Below are 19,675 nucleotides of genomic sequence, written 5' to 3'. Positions count from 1 at the left end.
AGTCAATATAAACTAAATCTTGCTCTCTCCAACATTCTCGCTTTGAATCTCGCTCTCTCCTAAAATCTCGCTTTGAATCTCGCTCTCTCCTTAATCTGCTTCAGCCCACTTATCTCCTTAATCGATTTGAAGTTTCGACATGTGTGTAACTTTCGACAACCTAATATACAAAATTTTGTTCGTAGACAAAGCTAATTTGGAATTGTCTTTCATTCCAAGGCATAACTTGTATCCATGCGCTTCATATTCGTCTGGAGTTGGCTCCCAGAAATATAGCCATCCCACTCCCTCACGTTAATCCTACAAGCCTCCGTCTAATTCGAAATGATAAAAAATGCATAGGTTGTTAGAAGTAGCTCGAGTACAAAGATACATATAGTATACCCAGATACATGTAGTATACCATCTCATTACTTTATTTCCTCTATGAGGGAAAAAGAAAGTAATAAACCAGCAATCTCGAGGGTGGATGTGTGTCAAAACTTCAATCTTCGACAACCTAAGCGAGATTCGCGAGATTTCCCTTGTCGAGGATTGAAGTTTCGCCTATGTATTGTTTCCAAGTTTTTCTTTGTTCGTCGAGTTCATCAACGTTCGACCTCCACATTAGTCGAGTTCTCAACGTTCGACCTCTAGCCTCGAACTCCCAAAACAACCATATTTCTCTAATAAGTTTCAAACAACCATATTTCTCTAATAAATTTTGAAAACAATAATATTAATATTAAAGGTCCAACTTAATTATCATTCCTATAATTTCCACCATTGCAATGACCCATTTACCCTAAAATTATTTTAAATAAAAGTAGACATTTTGAATGAAACTGGGCCTCTTGAAAAGCCCAGTACTGTTAAATCTGATTTTTAAAGACCTACTCTGTCTGGCCATGCTCTCTTGTTCTTGGCCTGGCGCTTTTCTTCCTCCTTCCCCCCTTCTCCGTCCTTCAAGCTCCACGGATCCTCGCCTAGTCGATCACAGTGAGTCATATTCAACTAATTTGCTCCATCATTTTCTTTCTTCTTCCGGTTGATTTGTAGCCTTCTGAATTATCCATTAATAACTGTAGCTTGCTGTTCGTTGATGCTTATAATTGGACGTGAACTTGAATTCGTAATTATGATCTTCTTTCTTTCATTTTCTTTTGTTATTTTGGAAATTTATCGATCAGCAAAACGGAGACTGGTCCGAAGTCAATACTCCACTGAGGCATTCATTGGTGTCGATCAACGTACATTGTTTTCTGTTGTTTTCTTGAAGGTAAATTCGGTTGAACACAACATATATCTTACTTCTTCTTGTGTTGGTGCTTCGATTGTGGTTTTGCAGTTGAAGACGTAGCAAAATGGGAATAATTGAAAGAATTAAAGAAATCGAGGCCGAGATGGCTCGTACTCAGAAAAATAAGGCCACAGGTACTTGGTTCATTAATCTGTTGTCATCAGTCTCTTCCTTTTACGTGAGTTGTGCATATACCACAATTTGTATTTACTTTTTCTGGTCTAAATGTTCAAAACGGTTTTTTGTATTACTTTCTCAAACCGCAGAATATCATCTTGGTCAGCTCAAGGCAAAGATAGCAAAGTTGAGGACGCAGTTGTTAGAGCCTCCAAAAGTATGGATATCTTGTGTTCCTCCATGTCTGCTGATTCTTTCTTTTAGTTTGTAAGCTTTGTTTAAGTGAGACCCGGAAGAATGCATCTGCTTCCCTCGTGGTGTTGTCACTTATCTGTTTCGGAATTGATAGTTTTCTATGCGTTCTAGTGCTTCGGCGAATAGGCACTTGGTGTTGCTTTTGGAACTCTTAAAAGTAATTTCATCCTACTACGAGTCGTTTTCTGATTAATTCAAAATTTAATTCAATATAGCCTCTTTTATTATTACTCAAGCAATCCATCATCTTCTTCTTCTTTCTCTTCTTCTTCCCAAAGAAATTATAAATCCAAACCATTATTATCAAACGTTATGTGTTTTTCTTGTACGGTCAACTCCAATCCCAAACTTGTTCTAAATCTAGTTCATATTACACACATTTTTTGAATGAAATTTCATGTTATCAAAGCAGACATTTTTGTAGTGTTTTGATATCCAAGCAAAATAAATTTGATATTATTAATCAGGGTGTTTAAAATTCTCATATTACTTATTTTAGTCCGTGCTAAATTTGCTAAGATGCTCCTGGATATTTCTTCTTAGCCCCCTTGTATGGTGGGATTTGTGAAAAATTGGCTTTCATATTTACCATTTTTAACCTGATGCATTCAGGGTTCAAGTGGAGGTGGAGAGGGTTTTGAAGTTACAAAATATGGCCATGGGCGTGTTGCACTCATTGGATTTCCAAGGTTTTTCCTGTTCTCACTTTTACGATAGTTATTTCTCTTAAAACTGTAGAAAAGAGATACTTGAATTTGATATGGAAGGAGACACCAGGCTTGGTGCTCTGAACAAAACTTGACCATAAGAGCTTTTTGAACCTATATGCTCAGATCTTGTGGATGTTCGTCTCCAAACCAACACTATTCTTTTTTATTTCATTTTCAACACTAACCGCTACCAATTCCTGACAATGGCACCATAAACTTGATGACCATAAGTTTTAATGCTTTATCTTTATGCATATAGACAGTGATGAATATGAATGATACAAGCTCATGTTGCCATAAACTTGTAAGGATAATGTATATTTTCTTATTATGCATGCATAGTTCTTCTCTTTTCTTTTGATAATAAACAAGAGTTTTGTGCATGTCATCCTTGCGAGGGGATATACTAATTGTCGTTGCATTATTCCAATTTTATTGGATGTCCTCCTCCTCGAAGGAAATTCATATGAAACTAGTTGTTGTTATTAATAATAATAATAATAATTAATTAATTAATTAAAATTAATGTGGTTGTCAAATTTTATTATAATTGAGTTGCAGGTTCCATTATGCCTTAAAGTACGTGTTACTTATTAAGCAATCCTGGTCTATTCATATATGGAATAGCATTGTTTGTATTAAAGGAATCAATCTGACAAGTCTCCTTTTTCCTTTTGTAGTGTGGGAAAGTCCACACTTTTAACAATGTTGACGGGCACTCAATCAGAAGCCGCCTCCTATGAGTTTACAACGCTGACTTGCATCCCTGGGATTATACACTACAATGATACCAAAATTCAGCTGCTTGACCTTCCTGGAATTATTGAAGGTGCGTCTGAAGGAAAGGGGCGTGGTAGACAGGTAAATTAGTTTCTAATTTTTTTTTGTTGTAGGCTTATAGTACATGATTAACCATTTGAGGTGGTATAATCTCATGTTTTGTTTATTTTATTTGAAGAGTAATTGGTTATAGTCCTTTTGTTTTAGCCACTCAGTCCACTTCCCTTTTAAATATTCAATATATCATGGATGCTACATGAACTTTATTTTACACAGGTTATTGCCGTTTCCAAGTCTTCAGACTTAGTCTTGATGGTTCTTGATGCCTCAAAAGTAAGTTTTAACAGCCATATTCTTTGAATGTGCTTTTGATTTTAACCAAATTTTCTTGTATATGTTGAATTATTTCACTCTTTAATGTTCGACACCAAAATTAAGGCTGTATAATTGAATTTGTCTGACATGAGGTTGCATTCAGTAGCCTTGATGTTATCTTCCCAGGATTTGTTTTCTTCGCCCACTTTGGGTTTTTTACGCCCATTTTCTGATTATGATACTCTGGAGGTTGTGGGCCTTCTTTCAATTATCTTTTATCAGAGGGTTTGTTTAGGGAGAATGGATGTTAGGATTTGGAATCCTCTCCCGTCTGAGGAGTTCACCTGTTGTTCTTTTTTCCATTTGGTTTGTTTCCTTTCTCCTATTTAGGTAGCCTTAGTTTTTCCTTCCTTTGGAAGACTAGAATTCCTAAGAAAGTGAGGTTCTTTGCCTAGCAAATCTTGCATGGGAGAGTGAAAACTCAAGATCTTATCCAACAACACTCTACCTTTGTGTTTTGGTCGCAATAGTGTGTTCTTTGCAGATGTTATGAGGAGTATCTTGACCATCTCTTATGGGGCTATCAAATTGCTCCCTCTCTTTGGAGTTGGTGCTTCATTGTGTTTGCGGTGGTGTGGGTGTGTAATGGGAATTGTCATTGTTTGATTGAGGAGATTCTGATGAACTCCCCCTTTTGTGATAAGGAATGAGTGTTATCGTAGGCATGTTTCTCAATTTTGTGGGGAGTGTGACGGATATTAGTAGGATCTTTAGGGGGTTTAGAGGTCGCTGGAAGAGGTCTAGGAGGTTGTGAGATTAATGCCTCTTTATGGGCTTCTGTGAATCATATTTTAAGTATCAGTTAGGTCTTATTCTTTTGGATTGGCTACCTTTCTTTTAGTTGTAGGTTGTAGTGGATTCCTTTCGTGGGATATTTTTTTTAATGCCCTTGTACATTCTTTTGCTTTCTCAATGAAAGTTTGGTTTCTTATCTAAAAAAAATTCACAGGAAATCTGGGACAATAACAAGAAAATATCTAATGTAGTTGTTCAATTACTATAACTGTATGGTGCATTGGTGCTTATAATTTATTGGATGTGTTAGCTGCTGCCTGCTATAATTACTTTTGTCCGAAAGCCTAGCCTAATACCAATTCATATTTTCTAGTCTTTTATACATATTCTTGCATGGTTTTTGTTAAGAGAATAATGCCCCTTCTCAATTACCTGACGGTCACATGGGTCTCTTCACAAGCAATTATTTCCCAGATATGCTAGAAAGATTTTGTTTTTAAAGTTTTTACTGGTACTATGGTGATTGGGTATCTTAATGTTATTAATTAACCATTTGAAAATGACAACCAACATATGCTACTTCTTTGAAGGATTATTTAATATTATTGGAAATTCTACTGTTTATAAGCAGTTGACAAGCACTTCCTATAATATATTTATGATAGAATCAGTATTAGGGGATTATTAGGGTATTAAGGGCATAATAGGAATTAGATAGGGAGTTAGTTATAATTGTTGGTTATAAATAGAGGGAAAGGGGAATGGAGGAGGCAAACAATATTTGGCATATGAATTAGGGCTTGAGGGTTATCTCAAGATTGGGAGGGTCCAAGTACCTCGAACACTTGGTTTATCTTGCATTTTCGATATCTATTTTATATTTCAATATATCCGGGTTCTATCAATTTGGTATCAGAGCAGTTTTTTGGGCATGGTGGGAAAAATGGAGAGCAGAATGATCGCTGTGGAAGAAAAGCAAGCTCAAATAGAGGAGAAGATGAATCTGCACTTTAGAAAGCTTAGCAAGAAGCTTGAATTTATATTGAATCAGTTGAATCTGGTTTTATATCGCCTGGAGACTTGGATGGGCGGTGATCAAGGTGCTTCATCAGAGCGAATGACAACCGATGAAGAGAGAGGAATTATGGAATCAGCCTCAGTGGAATCAAAGAAAAATGTGATGGAAACTGATCCTGTGCAAAAAATTGCACAATCAATCATCGAGGACGAGAAAAACACTCCAACAAATGAGGGAGAAGAAAGAACGAGGCCTCTGAATCATCATGTGAAGAAAAAAATTAAGGAAAAGAGGGAAAACAAGGCCGAGCAGAAGCAAAGGAGAAGATATGTACAACAAACCAGAACACATGGCTTCTGTAAAAGCAGTATAAAAAAGAATAAAAAGATGGGGAAACTACCGAAGAATATGAAGACGAAGGGCCAATCGACAGTTCGACGACATTCGAAAACTTACTGAAGTTCAGAGAGTGGTTTTAAAGTAGAAGAGGCAAGGAGTTTGCAAGAGATCTGCCGGCAAGGAGCAATCGGTGGCCAAAGACGTTTCAAGGGAAATCGTTGGCGATTGTGGCTTCGAAGGGTAGAGATGAAAAGTTGGAGGCGTCGTCGCAAGAACCGCGAAGCGGTGGCGTGGGTGGACGATTCACACGAAAATAAAAATCAAAGAAGAGTAATAGCCAGCGGAGACAGTCGTCCATATGTGCAAGTGTGGGCCAAGATGAAAATTTGGAAGAAAGGTCGATGCAAGGGTCGAGAAGAGGCCGCAGAGGGATTGATGTGGTGTCATAGAGGTCCGAAGAGAGGTCGCCTTTGATTCTTAGAGACAAAAATCGAGAGTAGGCACCGACGGAGTATCGTGAAGAAATCATTGATGGAGGTCAACGACAAACGTGTGAATGGCCGGGGAACTGGACTTGGAGATGGCGACATTGCAATTTTCGTAAGAAAAAAAAAAAAATAGCAAGGTGAACGTTTACTGATTCCAGCGGCGGCACAAGCTTCGTGAAGGGCGGCCATGGTGAAAAGGGTTCACGAAAAGAGTTGTTAGGAGAGAGGGATTCACGAAAAAGCAGAGAATATTTTTTTTTTTTTAAAAAGAAACTGAAATGAAGCCCTAGTCACGTGGGTTGTTAGGAAGAAGAATCTGGGTAGTTGGCCATCACGTGGGTTATTTTGGCATGCTGTTTGTTGGGCTGATGGGCTGGCTTTAAGGAGTAATGGCAGCCCATTCGTTCTCAAAGGCAGTTTTGGGGCTGATATTAACATTAGCTTCGGGTGGTTGTTTTTTTTTTATGACTCCTTAAAAAAAAAAAAAAAATTGTGTACCCACACCTTGAGGACAAGGTGTGTTTTAGGGGCCGGTAATGATAGAATCAGTATTAGGGGATTATTAGGGTATTAAGAGCATAATAGGAATTAGATAGGGAGTTAGTTATAATTGTTGGTTATAAATAGAGGGAGAAAGGGAATGGAGGAGGCAAGCAATATTTGGCATATGAATTAGGGCTTGAGGGTTATCTCAAGATTGGGAGGGTCCAAGTACCTCAAACACTTGGTTTATCTTGCATTTTTGATATCTTTTTTATATTTCAATATATCCGGGTTCTATCAATTTATTGTAATTTCCTTAGTTTAGTTAGTACCTTCTTATGGGTGTAATTTAAGTCAACATTATATAAGACCCCTAGTTAGAAATATATTAGGAATATTAGCAGGGAGATTAGTAGGGGCATATGAATAAATAGATAGTAAGTTGTTATGAATTTTAGTTATAAATAGGGGAGAGGGGTGAGAGAAAGGTGTGAAGAATTTAGTAGGATTTCTTAATTGGGAATTTAAGATAGAATTTCTCAACCCTCTAGAATGTGCTAGAATTTCTCAACCCTCTAGAATGTGCTGAGTATTATCTTGTTACTATTTCTTTTAATATTTCAATATATTTTCATGTTTGATTGTTCTTAAGTCCATTCTTTGTTATTGAGTTTGTTCTTGTTAGGATGGATCCTAACAAATTGGTATTAGAGCCGTTCAATCATGGGAGTAATGTTTTTTTTAGCAATGGAAGAAGAAGCTCGTTGGTCATGGGAGTGAGTGCTACAATGGAATGCTGATTGCAAATGTGAGATGGAGGAACGAGGAGAAACTCCATGGACATGGAGCAAGCACAAAAGTGGATTGCAGATAAACAAGTGTAGAATGGCGGAAGAAGAAAACCATGAAGAGAAATTGCAAGAAAATTCTAGAGATCCAAGAGTAGAGCAAAATCGAGATGAGATTTTCGAGTTGGAAGTGGAAATCAAGACCGACAGTGGTTCAATCGTAGGAAAGGACGAAGAATCGAGCGAAACTCCAACATGGGTAACGAAAAGAGAAGAATCAGAATATAATGCTAGATAAGATTGAGGCAAGTTTACGAAGGTTGAATCGGAGGATCGTTCATGAAGAAGTTGGAAAGAAGATGCAAAACCTGATCACACGTACCCATGGCCGGTGACGAAAGATAAGATGGCCGGAGATAAGAACTTGTTGGAAATGGATGCATTGATTGAAGGAGACAGAAGTAACACCTAAAGGAGGAAGAACAACACTGTCAAAAAGAGGAGTTGGCAAACACACGAAAAAACGTTGGAGGGATAACTTTTCGGCTATCAAATGGTTGGAAAAACGACTTGGCGGTCGGATGAAGGAAAAGAAGTCGTTGGTAGTTCAGCGGCTGGGGTGGCTAAAAGATTGGAAGAAAGGTTGGTTTAGAAGCCGCAAGGTGCGAGAGTGAAGAGATAAGGATAATGAAGATGAAGATCAGAGGCGATGGCATGGGTGGCCGGAGTTGATGAAGAAATCACAAAGAGAGGCAGAGCTACGTACAAAGATTGGAAGAAGATGACGTGGGCGGATTTGAAGGCTGACCGGTAGCTAAGATGACGGTGGATCCAAAAACAAAGAGGACAATAGCTAGATCCAATGACGAAGGTGAAGGTGGTTGGCGATGAGTGTAATCGGATTGTTCATGGTAGAAGAAGTCGCGACGAAGATGGAGGAGGAGGAAGGTGAGCGATCGTGGGAAAGATGGGGACCACTGACGTGTCAAAATCTTATAGGAGAGACGTTTAAATGGAAAGGGAATGTCAACCCGAAGGTTATGGGCTTACTTAGCCCATGGTTATATTCGGATGGAAAGTGAACGAAATTGGCCAGGGCGAAAATGGGAGGGAAATGAAAAGTCTAACCCTAGTGCAATCTACGTGTCAACCTTTTGGGCAATAGGAGGGGAATGGAATCATGACCATAATTCTAGGGTTATGGGACTAAAATTGAACCCTAAAATCAATGGCCAACGATGGAAATTTCATCAGAAAAGTAGAGGAAGGGCGAAAATGGGAAAAGGGGGAAATTTTGCAGAAAGGCAAGTTGGACGGCGAAGGAAGATTTGGCAGATAACCTATTTATTGGCTACCATAAGTGGCATTGGAAAGTCATTTGTGCACTTAGGACGGGCTTTTCTTGAGGTAAGCATGGCGGTCTATCATCTCATTGTAGCGAATAAACCCCGTCAAACTATTGAAGAAGCAGTAATCGAGTTACTGAGTGGCGGAGGAGGGCGACCAAATGATCGGACAGTAAGGCGTCAGGTTGCAGATATGGGCAAGGAAGCTGAAGACGCTAAAGATGGTAAAAAAAAGGGGTTACCGTCAATGGAGAAGGTGGTGGAAGGAAGGGGCAGCCTTTTTTGTGAGAAATTGGAGCAACAAAACACACACCCACGAGGTGGGGCCATGGACTGGAAAAAATTACAATATTAAGTCTGAATTAGTTAGCGGGCTGAATTTGCTTAAAAAGGCGCAATTAACTTCAAATGGGCGACCTAGTATAAATGAGGAAGTTGAGTTCTTAAGGGAATATGGGTTATGGGCCAGAGGGGAGGTGCTGGAAATATGGAAAGTTGGCCACGCAAAGATTCTTGAAGACAGAAGAAAGGAACTCAGTGGGCTTGAGTTTGATAATGAAATTGATGCCCATTTGTTAGAATGGCAGGAAAGGGGCTGGACGGAAGCTCATGGGCAATTTTAAAGAAAATGGTGTGAATTGGGCCGTGGATATACAAGTTGTTAATAATGGTCACGTGCCTTGTGAGAAGGAAGATTATGGAAGTCTCTATAGGGTCTTGGGTAGTCTGATGGGCTGAATGCAAGTGAGATTACTCAATTCAATTTATTTCCAAGGCTAAAGAGAAGACAATTTTTTCCAAGGAAGCTGGTAGTGAGAGTGTGTTAAAAGTGTGAGAAGGAACGTTATCCAATTTTGTGATTTGTAAGCACACCTTGAGGACAAGGTGTCTTTGAAGGGTGGAGTATTGTAAGATCCCTAGTTAGAAATATATTAGGAATATTATCAGGGAGATTAGAAGGGACATATGAGTAATTAGATAGTAAGTTTGTTATGAATTTTAGTTATAAATAGGGGAAGAGAGGTGAGAGTAAGGTGTGAAGAATTTAGTGGGATTTCCTAATTGGGAATTTGAGAGAGGATTTCTCAGCCCTCTAGAATGTGCTGAGTATTATCTTGTTACTATTTCTTTTAATATTTCAATATATTTTCATGCTTGATTGTTCTTGAGTCCATTCCTTGTTATTGAGTTTTCTCTTGTTAGGGAGGATCCTAACACATTCTCATGATATGCTATTTCTATGTAATCTCTAGAGTGAGGGCCATCGCCAGATTCTAACAAGAGAACTGGAAGCAGTGGGTCTGCGTTTGAACAAGAGACCACCTCAAGTAAGTTTTTGGCTTTGCTAGTTTCTTTACCGGTGTTCCCATATTTACTTCAATTTGGCTGAAATAGAAAATTCTTCTCGTTCATTCTTGTTCAGGTTAATCAGTTAGCACTTCAATTATCTCTGCTTTAATTCTTATATGCAGATATATTTCAAGAAGAAAAAAACAGGAGGTATTTCATTCAATAGTACTCTTCCTTTAACACATGTTGACGAGAAGTTGTGCTATCAAATTCTACACGAATACAAAATTCACAATGCAGAGGTATAGCTTTCAACTGAATGTAGGTGACTGGTTTTCATCCTTAATTTCTGATCTATGTTCCTTGCATTGGAACCTTCCTTTGATGACTGAATTATCTGTGATTACCTCCTTCGATATTCTCATTTTCCCCCCCTTCAATTTCTTATTTATTGGGAAGCAAGGGAAATCCATGTTACTGAACTGGAAGAACTGGTTGAAGATGTGATAGTCCACGGACGGAAGATGTAGAGTGCATATAAAAAGCTTTCCACTTACTATGATGAGGGAGAGTTGTTGAAAAAGAAAAACAAGTTCTACTGAACTGTTTTGGCTTAAGTCTGACCTTAAAAGAGGCTCGTGGTTGGCATCAATGCCGATCTGAAATAGGACAGATCCGACTTATGTCACCCAATCATATTGCAGACTGGCCTTTTTTTTTTATCTTTTATTTTTTTTTATTTTCCTTAGAATAATATATTCATGTGCGGTGGATGGATTCAGACCTACAACCTCATAGAAGTAAAATATGGCTTCACTTTTAAGCTAAGTTCATATTTGCATCCTCTTTTTTTTTAAAAAAAATTTGAACTTCCACTTAGGGAAGTTGTCTGGTAGTATCCATGTTACTAGGTGGATTCATCCATTTTTGCACTCTCCATTGCGATATCTCTAATTACTTGTATAGCAATAAACTAAGTTGATTGTACTAACTATAGTTTATCCCCCAAATTTGAAAACTGACGCTTTGTTCCACTTTGTACTTTTGCCCTCGATTTCCATCTGGAGCCCAAAACTCCTGCACAGTTGGATCGCCTCTGACAGATGGTTCCAACGTCTAGGTATTTGGAGGTTGACCTTTTGGGTCACGAAGTCTTAAGTAGTATATGTGAACGATTTTTCCCTTTCTTCTGCATGATTCTTTTTTTCTGCATAGATAGAAGGTATTAGATTAGTTTCACGCCATTCTTTCTATTTGACAATCTGCATGACCACTATGTTGATTTTTTAGGTACTCTTTCGAGAGGATGCCACGGTTGATGATCTTATTGATGTAATTGAGGGGAACCGTAAGTACATGAAGTGTGTGTATGTCTACAACAAGATTGATGTTGTTGGTATTGATGACGTAGACAAGTTAGCCCGCCAGCCCAATTCAGTTGTCATTAGTTGTAATCTCAAGGTATGTTCTATCATTTTAGTTTCCACTGAGTTTGAGTGGAGACTTTAATGTCTGCCCATCCATGTTGGACCAACATATTAACATGTCTTGCATCCTTGCGCTTGAAAATCTCCATCAGTAATTTAGCTTCTGAGTTTAACTGTAGCGTGTTGACATGCACAATCTCTTTTTGGTTTTCTCTAATCTTCTATTTGTTTATGTAATAAAATATTACCCAAGTGCCGAAACCTGTAGTTAAGTTGCATTCACATCACATATCTGGTGTGAACTCAAGGTAGTCTAAGCAGTAAATATGTTGTTTAAACGTGGCTTGCCAGTCTATATGGATTTTACCATAATGAGTTTCTCTTTTCTGTTATTTGCACAGTTGAACTTGGACAGACTACTATCTAGGATGTGGGAGGAGATGGGCCTTGTTAGAGTTTATACCAAGCCTCAAGGCCAGCAACCTGACTTCTCAGATCCAGTTGTTCTTTCTGCTGTATGCATTACCCTCCCGTTTCCCTTCTAAAATCATTTATTAATGTATTTGTTTTAATCCTTTTGTTGTCATTTCTCCATGAATGTAATTTTAGGATAGAGGTGGCTGTACAGTTGAGGACTTTTGCAATCATATCCACAGGAGTTTGGTTAAAGATGTGAAATACGTGCTTGTATGGGGTACAAGTGCGCGCCACTATCCACAGCATTGTGGCCTTGGTCATGTTCTAAATGACGAGGATGTGGTTCAGATTGTTAAGAAAAAGGTACAGAATGTTGTTCGTCTTTGCTAATTTAACTGGGACCGCTCCATAGTCCATAGTGTAATTATTCGAACATTTTGTGACCTATAACAACTCCTCACTTTTCATTTTGACTTTATTAAATATTTTATTGTATTTTGGTTGTGTATATGACACCTGCAATTTGAATTTTTCAGGAAAAGGAAGAGGGAGGGAGAGGTCGTTTCAAGTCGCATACAACTGGTCCAGCTCGGATATCTGACAGAGAAAAGAAGGCTCCTTTAAAGACATAATTACAGCATTAGATGATACCAAGTTAATCTGGAGTGCTTGTTTGAAGCAGAGCTACTATTCATTGAAGATGTGTGACATATCCGGTTAGTTTTATATCCCAATCAATCCACGAAGATTATGATGTGATTTATTATGTTGCTTTCACCGGGCCCTGCTCAACATCGGCAAATCTTTCTTAGACCACAATGTATAATTGGAAGTTATTGATAAGAAATCCTTTGTATTTTAGATGTTAAGATGTACTAGAACTACAATTCGATTCCATGTTTTTAAAAATTATGAAAGATATGCCAAAAGTTTTATATTTTGGCTTGATGATATGGTTGGAATTCGAATCACCCATTCATATTACTGTCTAATTCTTACCAGTTTGTGCTCTTATAGCATTGCGTTTATAATATATTGATATAAGAAATTAACACAGCTTTTATGGGGGAGTTCCAAAGAGTAGGCTTGGATGAATGTTGGAGAATTCTCAAAGGAAAAGTATTATTCATTCATTGTCCATACATGATGGGGAAGACTCTTATTTATAAAGTTTTAATACAAATGGGAGTAAAAAGGGAATTAACTTACTATTATCCAATTACTCAATCAACTCTATTCTTCTTACATCATAGCTAATTGTCAGTAGAATCATTTGTTCTTGTCATGAATTAGAATCAAGGTGTTACCGTTATAAATTTAAGAACATGTTGCCTTATATGAGCTTTCTAATTACATAATTTTTCTACTAATTCTGACTTGCCAAATATTCATATACACAAACCCTAAGAACAATGAATTAGGTCAGGAGAAGAATTTACGACCTTATTCTATATGTTGTACAACCTTGTCAAGAATTTAAGTTTCCGTTTCACGAAGATCTTGAAATCCAGCTATACCCTGGAAATTTTCTGATCCCTTTTTCAACCATCATGTTCCTAACCTTTTCTGCTTCATTCCATTCCTTCATCTGAGCATATGTATTCGCCAAAAGTACATAATTTCCTGTATTCTCAGGTTCCATTTCAAATAGATGTCTAGCAGCAATCTCACCCAGCTCCAAATTACCATGGATCTTGCAAGCTCCTAGCAATGACCCCCATGTTTTAGCATCAATTTCCCTCACCTTACCCTTAATAAGACTGTATGCCATTTCAACCTCACCAGCTCTTCCAAGGAGATCAACCATGCAGGCATAATGCTCCTTTAGCGGCTCAATTCCAAAATCCTTACTCATTAGTTCAAAATACTTGCATCCTTGTTCAATCATCCCTGCATGGCCACATGCATTTAGTACACCAGTGAAACAAACTTGATTTGGCTTTATGCCTTCTTCTTCCATCTTGGAGAAGAGATCCAATGCTTCTATGGCTTTTCCATGGTCAGCCAGGGCTGTGATCAACGTACTATAAGTTACAACATCTCTATCCTTCATTCTGTTAAATTCTTCTCGTGCCTTTTCTATATTACCGAACTTCGAATGCATGTGGATCAATGCGTTGGAGACGAAGAGAGTCCGATCTGCAATTTTAACATGTACGAAAAAACCAACAAAATGTTAGCGTTTGGATTTTAGATTAGAACAATGATGTAGGATATTTCGGAAATTTCAGAATTACTAAAATGATTATATTTTATTATTTGTTTTAAAATTTCAATTTAGTATTTTTAGATTAGGTGTAAAACCACCATTCTCTTCTAAATCTATTTAAAGGAGGATAGGTTTAGTTAGTTAGTTAGTTAGGTAGTTAGGTGTGAAATCGCCCGATTCCTTTAGGTCTATTTATAGGGAACAATGTCATTGTTTCAATCACAATTTCAATTCAATAAAATTCTGCTCCAAGATTTCTCCAAGAAAACTTTTAGTTTTGCATCAAGCAAGATCCTTGTTAGCCTTCTATTGATTTATAGATTTTAAATCAATCCCCTTACTTGATTCTACATTCTATCATATGAGTTAAACTTAAGCGATGGTCTTTAGAGGTTTAATGTGCTAGGATAGAAACCTTTAACGCTGAATATAAGTGTACCGAACTTACCACAGCAACCTTCTTCAACCTGGTCAATTAATTTGCTTCCCATCTCGACATCCCTAAGTTGAACACAAGCCGATATCGCTCCTACGAACGCTACCTCATTGGTTTCCAAATTTTCTTCTTTCATTTTCTTATGCAGTTCAATGGCCTCTTTTGCATACCCATTTTGAGAATAACAAGCCACCATTGCCGCACAACACGATGAATCTGGTACCAATATTTCACCGAAGATCCTTTTGGACTCTGCTACATCGCCGCACCTCCCATAACCCGCTATCATAGCAAGCCGTGAAACAGGATTTTGCTCTGGCATTGCATCATACAACTGCTTTGCAGCTTTCATGTTGCCGCAGTTGGCATACCCAGCCACCATAGTTGCCCAAGAAAATGAATTCCGCTGCTCCATTTTATCAAACAACTCCTGTGCATCATCCATCATTCCCAGCTTAGAATATCCACGAATCAAAGAAGTCCAAGCAACAATATCTTTATCATCTATTGCAACAAACACATTCCTAGCATCCAGCATGAATCCACATTTAGCATACATATCCATCAGCGAAGTTAGCACAATCTTGTTACTCAAGAAACCCAACTGCATGATCCTTGCGTGAACTTGTCTTCCTTCACATATCGCGGGCATACGAGCGGAGGCTGAGAGCACCGATGAGAAGGTGAATGCAGATTCCAGAACGCCTGCCTGCTGCATTCTAGCATACAAGGATATGGATTGGCCAAAATGGTAATGCTGAACATAATAGCAAATGAGAGAGGTCCAAGTGAACTGATTTGTACAGTTGGGTATTTCGTCGAACAGGTGGCGGGCATAGAAGTGATTGTCGGGTGGAAGCCGAAGCAGCCGGTTGAGTAACTTGGCCAAGAGAGGGCGGACACGATGGGGTTCGGCTGGAGATTTGATCAGAAGGCAGTGAATTTGTTTGAGTTCGATGACATTTTGGCTAAAGTTGATGCATTGATGAATGATGGATGAATTTATGCGACACCAGCTGAGGTTTGGGAGTGGGCGAAGAAGGTTGGCGCTCATAGAAAAGCAATGACAATTCAGATAATTTCTAGGAATCTTTTTCTTCGCTGTATTATCCAAGGGGCAAGCAGCCCTTTTTATACCAAGGATAACCCATTCTACGGTTTTTAAAAGAATGATAAATAATTAATATAATTCAAATAATAGAATTACAAAATTGCAGTCTTTTTAAATATAAAAAAAATATTTATACTTTATAAAAAAAAAAAAAAGAAAAAATACAAAGCACAACTGCCAGCTTGAATTTGTTTTTCCATAGGTTTGCAAGCGTGGTACCATCTGGTTCGTTGGATTTTTTCGTTTTCTAAACGTATCGTTTCAATCTTTCCCTTTAAACACTCATGTCATGAAGCTCACAAATAACTATTCCCCAAGGCGACAATTATTAAAGGGAAAATTAAAAAGATATTGTCATTGTTTTCAAACTATTTGTAAAAATATTATTGTTGTTTTTTTTTAAATAAGTCGAGGGTTGAAAATTCGACCTCGACCTTCCCTTTTCCATTTACATTTGCACGTTGAACTTTGAACCCTCGACCTTGCCCTAACATTATTATTGAGTTTGTTTAATTATCATTCCGGAGACCTTCTCATAATTATTTGATGTGGAGAGAACGAAAGATCTTCCTCATTCCGGAGACCTTCTGGAGACCTTCCTCATACAATCATAATTATTTGATGTGTTAAAAATAATTTTGTATTGGGAGAGAACGAAAGAGGGAAGAGTAAGAGAGAGAGCGAGAGCGCGATTTTGACTGAGAGTGAGAGCGAGAGCGAGATATCCATACAAATTTCTTTTCTTTTTCTTTTTTCTTTTTTCTTTTTTTTTTAACTATTACACATTCCACCTTTTCTTTCTTTCTTTCTTTCTTTCTTTCTTTTTTGTTTTTAATTTTCCATTTTATAAAAACAATTTCTAAAAATATTTTATTATTATTTATATTTTTTTTTAAAAAAGAAAAAAAACTCCATCAAAATCTTGGTAACCAAATGTACAAAAGGAATTCAAGATCATTATTGTAAAATCTTTTAAACTATGGACCTCACTACTGTGATTAAAATTTCTGTTCTTTATATCAATAATACAATCTTATTTAATAGACTTGCATGTGAAGTTGAGTGTTGATTTGATTTATTATGTCCCCAAATTATTATCTAAAATATGTAAAATTTGAATATTGAAGTTTTTTTACCTAACTTTAGATTTAGACTATCTGATGTTATTATTTATGTCGGTGATATTTAAAGCTTCTGTATCAAAATAATTACTATTCATAAATATATAAAAAGAATAAATTAAAAAAATAATATCTATAAAAATAAAAAAAAATGTAAATTAAATATCTCATTTATATAAAAATAATTCAAAAATCAATGTGTCCCATAAGGCGGACAATCGTCGATTTCGAGCTGGTTGTCGTCGTCGACTTCGAACTTGAGTGTTGCCGGAATTCTTCTTGATGTTGCTCTGGTACCTCTGCAGGCGCTTCATAATATAAATATTCATTATGCTCTCCACGACCCTGACCATGTCCATGCACGTATGAAGACGAAGGACTAGCTTTTGAGTCATAATGTCCTGAACCAAATGCTGGCATCATCATCATCAGACTAATCAGTTTGACTCTACGTCTGCATCATAGGGGCAACTCTTCCACATTATGGGCAACCTTATCAAACTCATCCTCTTCCCGAACAGGTCCTCTACGTCTAGGAGCTGGTGATAATGAATTTCCTCCATATAGCTTTGGTTGTCACTACATATAGCAAGAACCTGGTTCGGATCATTCGCTACCTCACGGAGTCTATGGTTGTTCGATCTCTGTGAATTATAAAACAATTAGACAATATTTAAAACGAATTTAAATTAAAAATAATTAGATAATATTCATTTACCAGATGACCCACAGCTGCTCTCAGACGAGTGACGTAGCGCCTTATGATATTATTATACCAATGAATATATTCTGGAGTGACATCTGTGTCAAACTGTTCAAGAGAAACCCCCACTGCAATAAACCTTGCACGATAGTGCCATCGTACTACCAAATGTGCAACTTTTTTGAACCAATCTCCAGTCCTTAAGTCAATATCATGCAGTACGGGTTCAGTATTACAAGGCGATGGGACATTTTGCTGAAAATCGAATTGTCTCATCACCCTGTCAGGAAGATGCCACTCACCAATGTGAAAACATATGAGAGAACTTATCGTCTGCCATATGTTTTGACCATTCGTACAAAAATTTGCATAATAATTTTGTACGGCTCCCAAATAACCTGAAACACAAAATATTATATTAGAGAATATTAAAGACAAATACAATAAAAATATGTATAAAATAATCAATTAGGTTTAGTGTAACGTACCTGTTCAGGTTGAAGCAGATCAAACATGTATCTATATTGGCTGACTACATGTGTGGCTGTCCTAGTCACAAAATTTGTCTCTCCACCTAAATTTTTAAATTGATAATTTATAATTTAAATTAAGTAGATCAGTGATATAAAAATTAAATTGAATTAAAACAACATACCGAGAAGCATAGGCTCGTCCAACCAACTGAGTGTCATTAACATGTTGTAGCTGTGGAGCCATTGTTGGAAATCGCTCACAAGCCCATAGTTGCAAAAGTATGAGAGGCCCATCTATCTCTCAAACCTCAGGTCTTGTTGCTTTGCATAGTTGTCTATACAACCATGCCAAGCATGCTCTACCCCATGAATACCGCCCGCATCATGGAGGTTAGCTAATAGTGGCAGGAACATCAAGTGAACAAAATGACTTGATTTATCTGAAAAACAGACTTCCACCATCTGTGAGCTCACGAAATTGTGTTCCTAACCATATTAAACTTAACCTCGATCCTTTAATCTTGTCGGCAGGTGGGGTCACACCGAGGTACAATTGACAAACTTCTAACCAGTCATCGTACATCACTCCGGTGACCAACTCACCGTCAACATGTAACCCCAACAACACTTCTATATCTTGTAGAGTGATAGTGCACTCTCCAACAGACATATGAAATGTATGCGTCTCAGGCATCCATCTCTCGACCAAGGCTGTGATCAGATGTCAGTCCAAATGAATAAATCCTAATATGGCAACCCCATAGAATCCAGATATGCGCAGTAGCAGTAGTATTCGAGGGTGGAGCGGGATAGTGCGCTGGAGAACTGCCTCTCGACGCCTGTAAGATATTTCTCCAGTAGTACGATCTCACCATGCAACAGATGATCGATGAATGGACTGGTCGTACAAAACATCGGGATCAACAGGTCCTGGGTTTAAAGCCCTGATCTGAAAAAAAAAAATATTTATTTCTCAATTAAAAAAATATTTGTTTCTCAATTAGAAGAATAATGTACAAGTTAATTAGAAGAATAATGTACAACTTAATTAAAAGAATAATGTACAAGTTAATTAGAAGAATAATGTACAACTTAATTAAAAGAATAATGTACAACTTTATAATAAAAAAAATTGAATATACAATAAATTTATTTACTTTCCATAGAAATATATATATATACACATGACCAATGAGAAAAAAAAGCTAGTAATCATTAATGAAAAAATAACAACAATAACAGAATTTTGAATTGTAAGAGAGAGTGAGATTGAGAGCGAGATTATAAGAGAGAGCGAGATTGTAAGAGAGAGTGAGATTGTAGGAGAGAGAGAGATTGTGAGAGAGAGCGAGATTGTAGGAGAGAGCGAGACGCATACATTCCATAGACGTTGGAGATTGTCCCATCCTACAATCTTCGCTTGCAATCTCGCTTTCTCCTACAATCTTGCTTTCAATCTCACAATCTCGCGCTCTCAATCTCGCTCTCTCTTACAATCTCGCTCTCTCTTACAATCTGCTTCACCCACTTATCTTTCTTGTCGAGGGTTGAAGTTTCGACTTATGTATGTCGAAACTTCAACCCTCGACAACCCTTGTTTCCAAGTTTTTCTTTGTTTGTCGAGTTCTCAATGTTCGATCTCTACATTAGTCGAATCCTCAACCCTCGACTTCTACCCTCGAATTTCCAAAACAACAATATTTCTCTAATAAGTTTCAAAACAACAATATTTCTTTAATAAGTTTTGAAAACAACAAGATTAATATTAAAGGTCC

The 19,675-nt window shown here is 37.5% G+C and overlaps 2 protein-coding genes across 4 annotated transcripts; one reads left to right on the top strand and one right to left on the bottom strand.

Annotated features, from left to right (window-relative positions):
• The first annotated feature begins 845 nt into the window (after window positions 1–845).
• LOC120082547 (developmentally-regulated G-protein 2) lies at window positions 846–12,798 on the top strand. Of its 3 annotated transcripts, none has more exons than XM_039037764.1 (13): window positions 878–978; window positions 1,170–1,229; window positions 1,328–1,413; window positions 1,546–1,613; window positions 2,264–2,340; window positions 3,042–3,222; window positions 3,418–3,474; window positions 9,967–10,041; window positions 10,186–10,305; window positions 11,294–11,464; window positions 11,832–11,945; window positions 12,040–12,210; window positions 12,384–12,798. In XM_039037764.1, exons 3-13 carry the CDS (start codon window positions 1,344–1,346, stop codon window positions 12,477–12,479), a joined length of 1,200 nt encoding a protein of 399 aa, XP_038893692.1. In that variant the 5' UTR covers window positions 878–978; window positions 1,170–1,229; window positions 1,328–1,343; the 3' UTR covers window positions 12,480–12,798. The 3 variants fall into 3 exon arrangements, with proteins under 3 accessions (XP_038893701.1, XP_038893692.1, XP_038893707.1); XM_039037779.1 differs by having other exon boundaries at window positions 936–978; window positions 1,170–1,183; XM_039037773.1 differs by lacking the exon at window positions 1,170–1,229 and having other exon boundaries at window positions 846–978.
• LOC120082539 (putative pentatricopeptide repeat-containing protein At5g37570) lies at window positions 12,602–15,755 on the bottom strand. Its single transcript, XM_039037751.1, has 2 exons — window positions 14,505–15,755; window positions 12,602–13,986 (listed from the first exon to the last, which is right to left on the bottom strand). Exons 1-2 carry the CDS (start codon window positions 15,544–15,546, stop codon window positions 13,337–13,339), a joined length of 1,692 nt encoding a protein of 563 aa, XP_038893679.1. The 5' UTR covers window positions 15,547–15,755; the 3' UTR covers window positions 12,602–13,336.
• Between the last annotated feature and the right edge of the window lie 3,920 nt (window positions 15,756–19,675).

This window comes from Benincasa hispida, chromosome 1 (assembly GCF_009727055.1).
Source record: "Benincasa hispida cultivar B227 chromosome 1, ASM972705v1, whole genome shotgun sequence".
NCBI lineage: Eukaryota > Viridiplantae > Streptophyta > Magnoliopsida > Cucurbitales > Cucurbitaceae > Benincasa > Benincasa hispida.
The sequence above is the reverse complement of the archived record's forward strand: the minus strand, read 5'-3'. Positions and strand labels throughout refer to the sequence as shown.

Bases quoted from the DNA above. Each gene is read 5' to 3' on its own strand.
- LOC120082547 (XM_039037773.1), top strand. From the start codon at position 1,344: ATGGGAATAATTGAAAGAATTAAAGAAATCGAGGCCGAGATGGCTCGT. The intron at 1,614-2,263 runs GTATGGATATCT...TGATGCATTCAG, and splicing joins AGTTGTTAGAGCCTCCAAAA to GGTTCAAGTGGAGGTGGAGA. The intron at 11,946-12,039 runs GTATGCATTACC...ATGTAATTTTAG, and splicing joins ATCCAGTTGTTCTTTCTGCT to GATAGAGGTGGCTGTACAGT.
- LOC120082539 (XM_039037751.1), bottom strand. From the start codon at position 15,546: ATGAGCGCCAACCTTCTTCGCCCACTCCCAAACCTCAGCTGGTGTCGC. The intron at 13,987-14,504 runs GTAAGTTCGGTA...TTAAAATTGCAG, and splicing joins GGTTGAAGAAGGTTGCTGTG to ATCGGACTCTCTTCGTCTCC.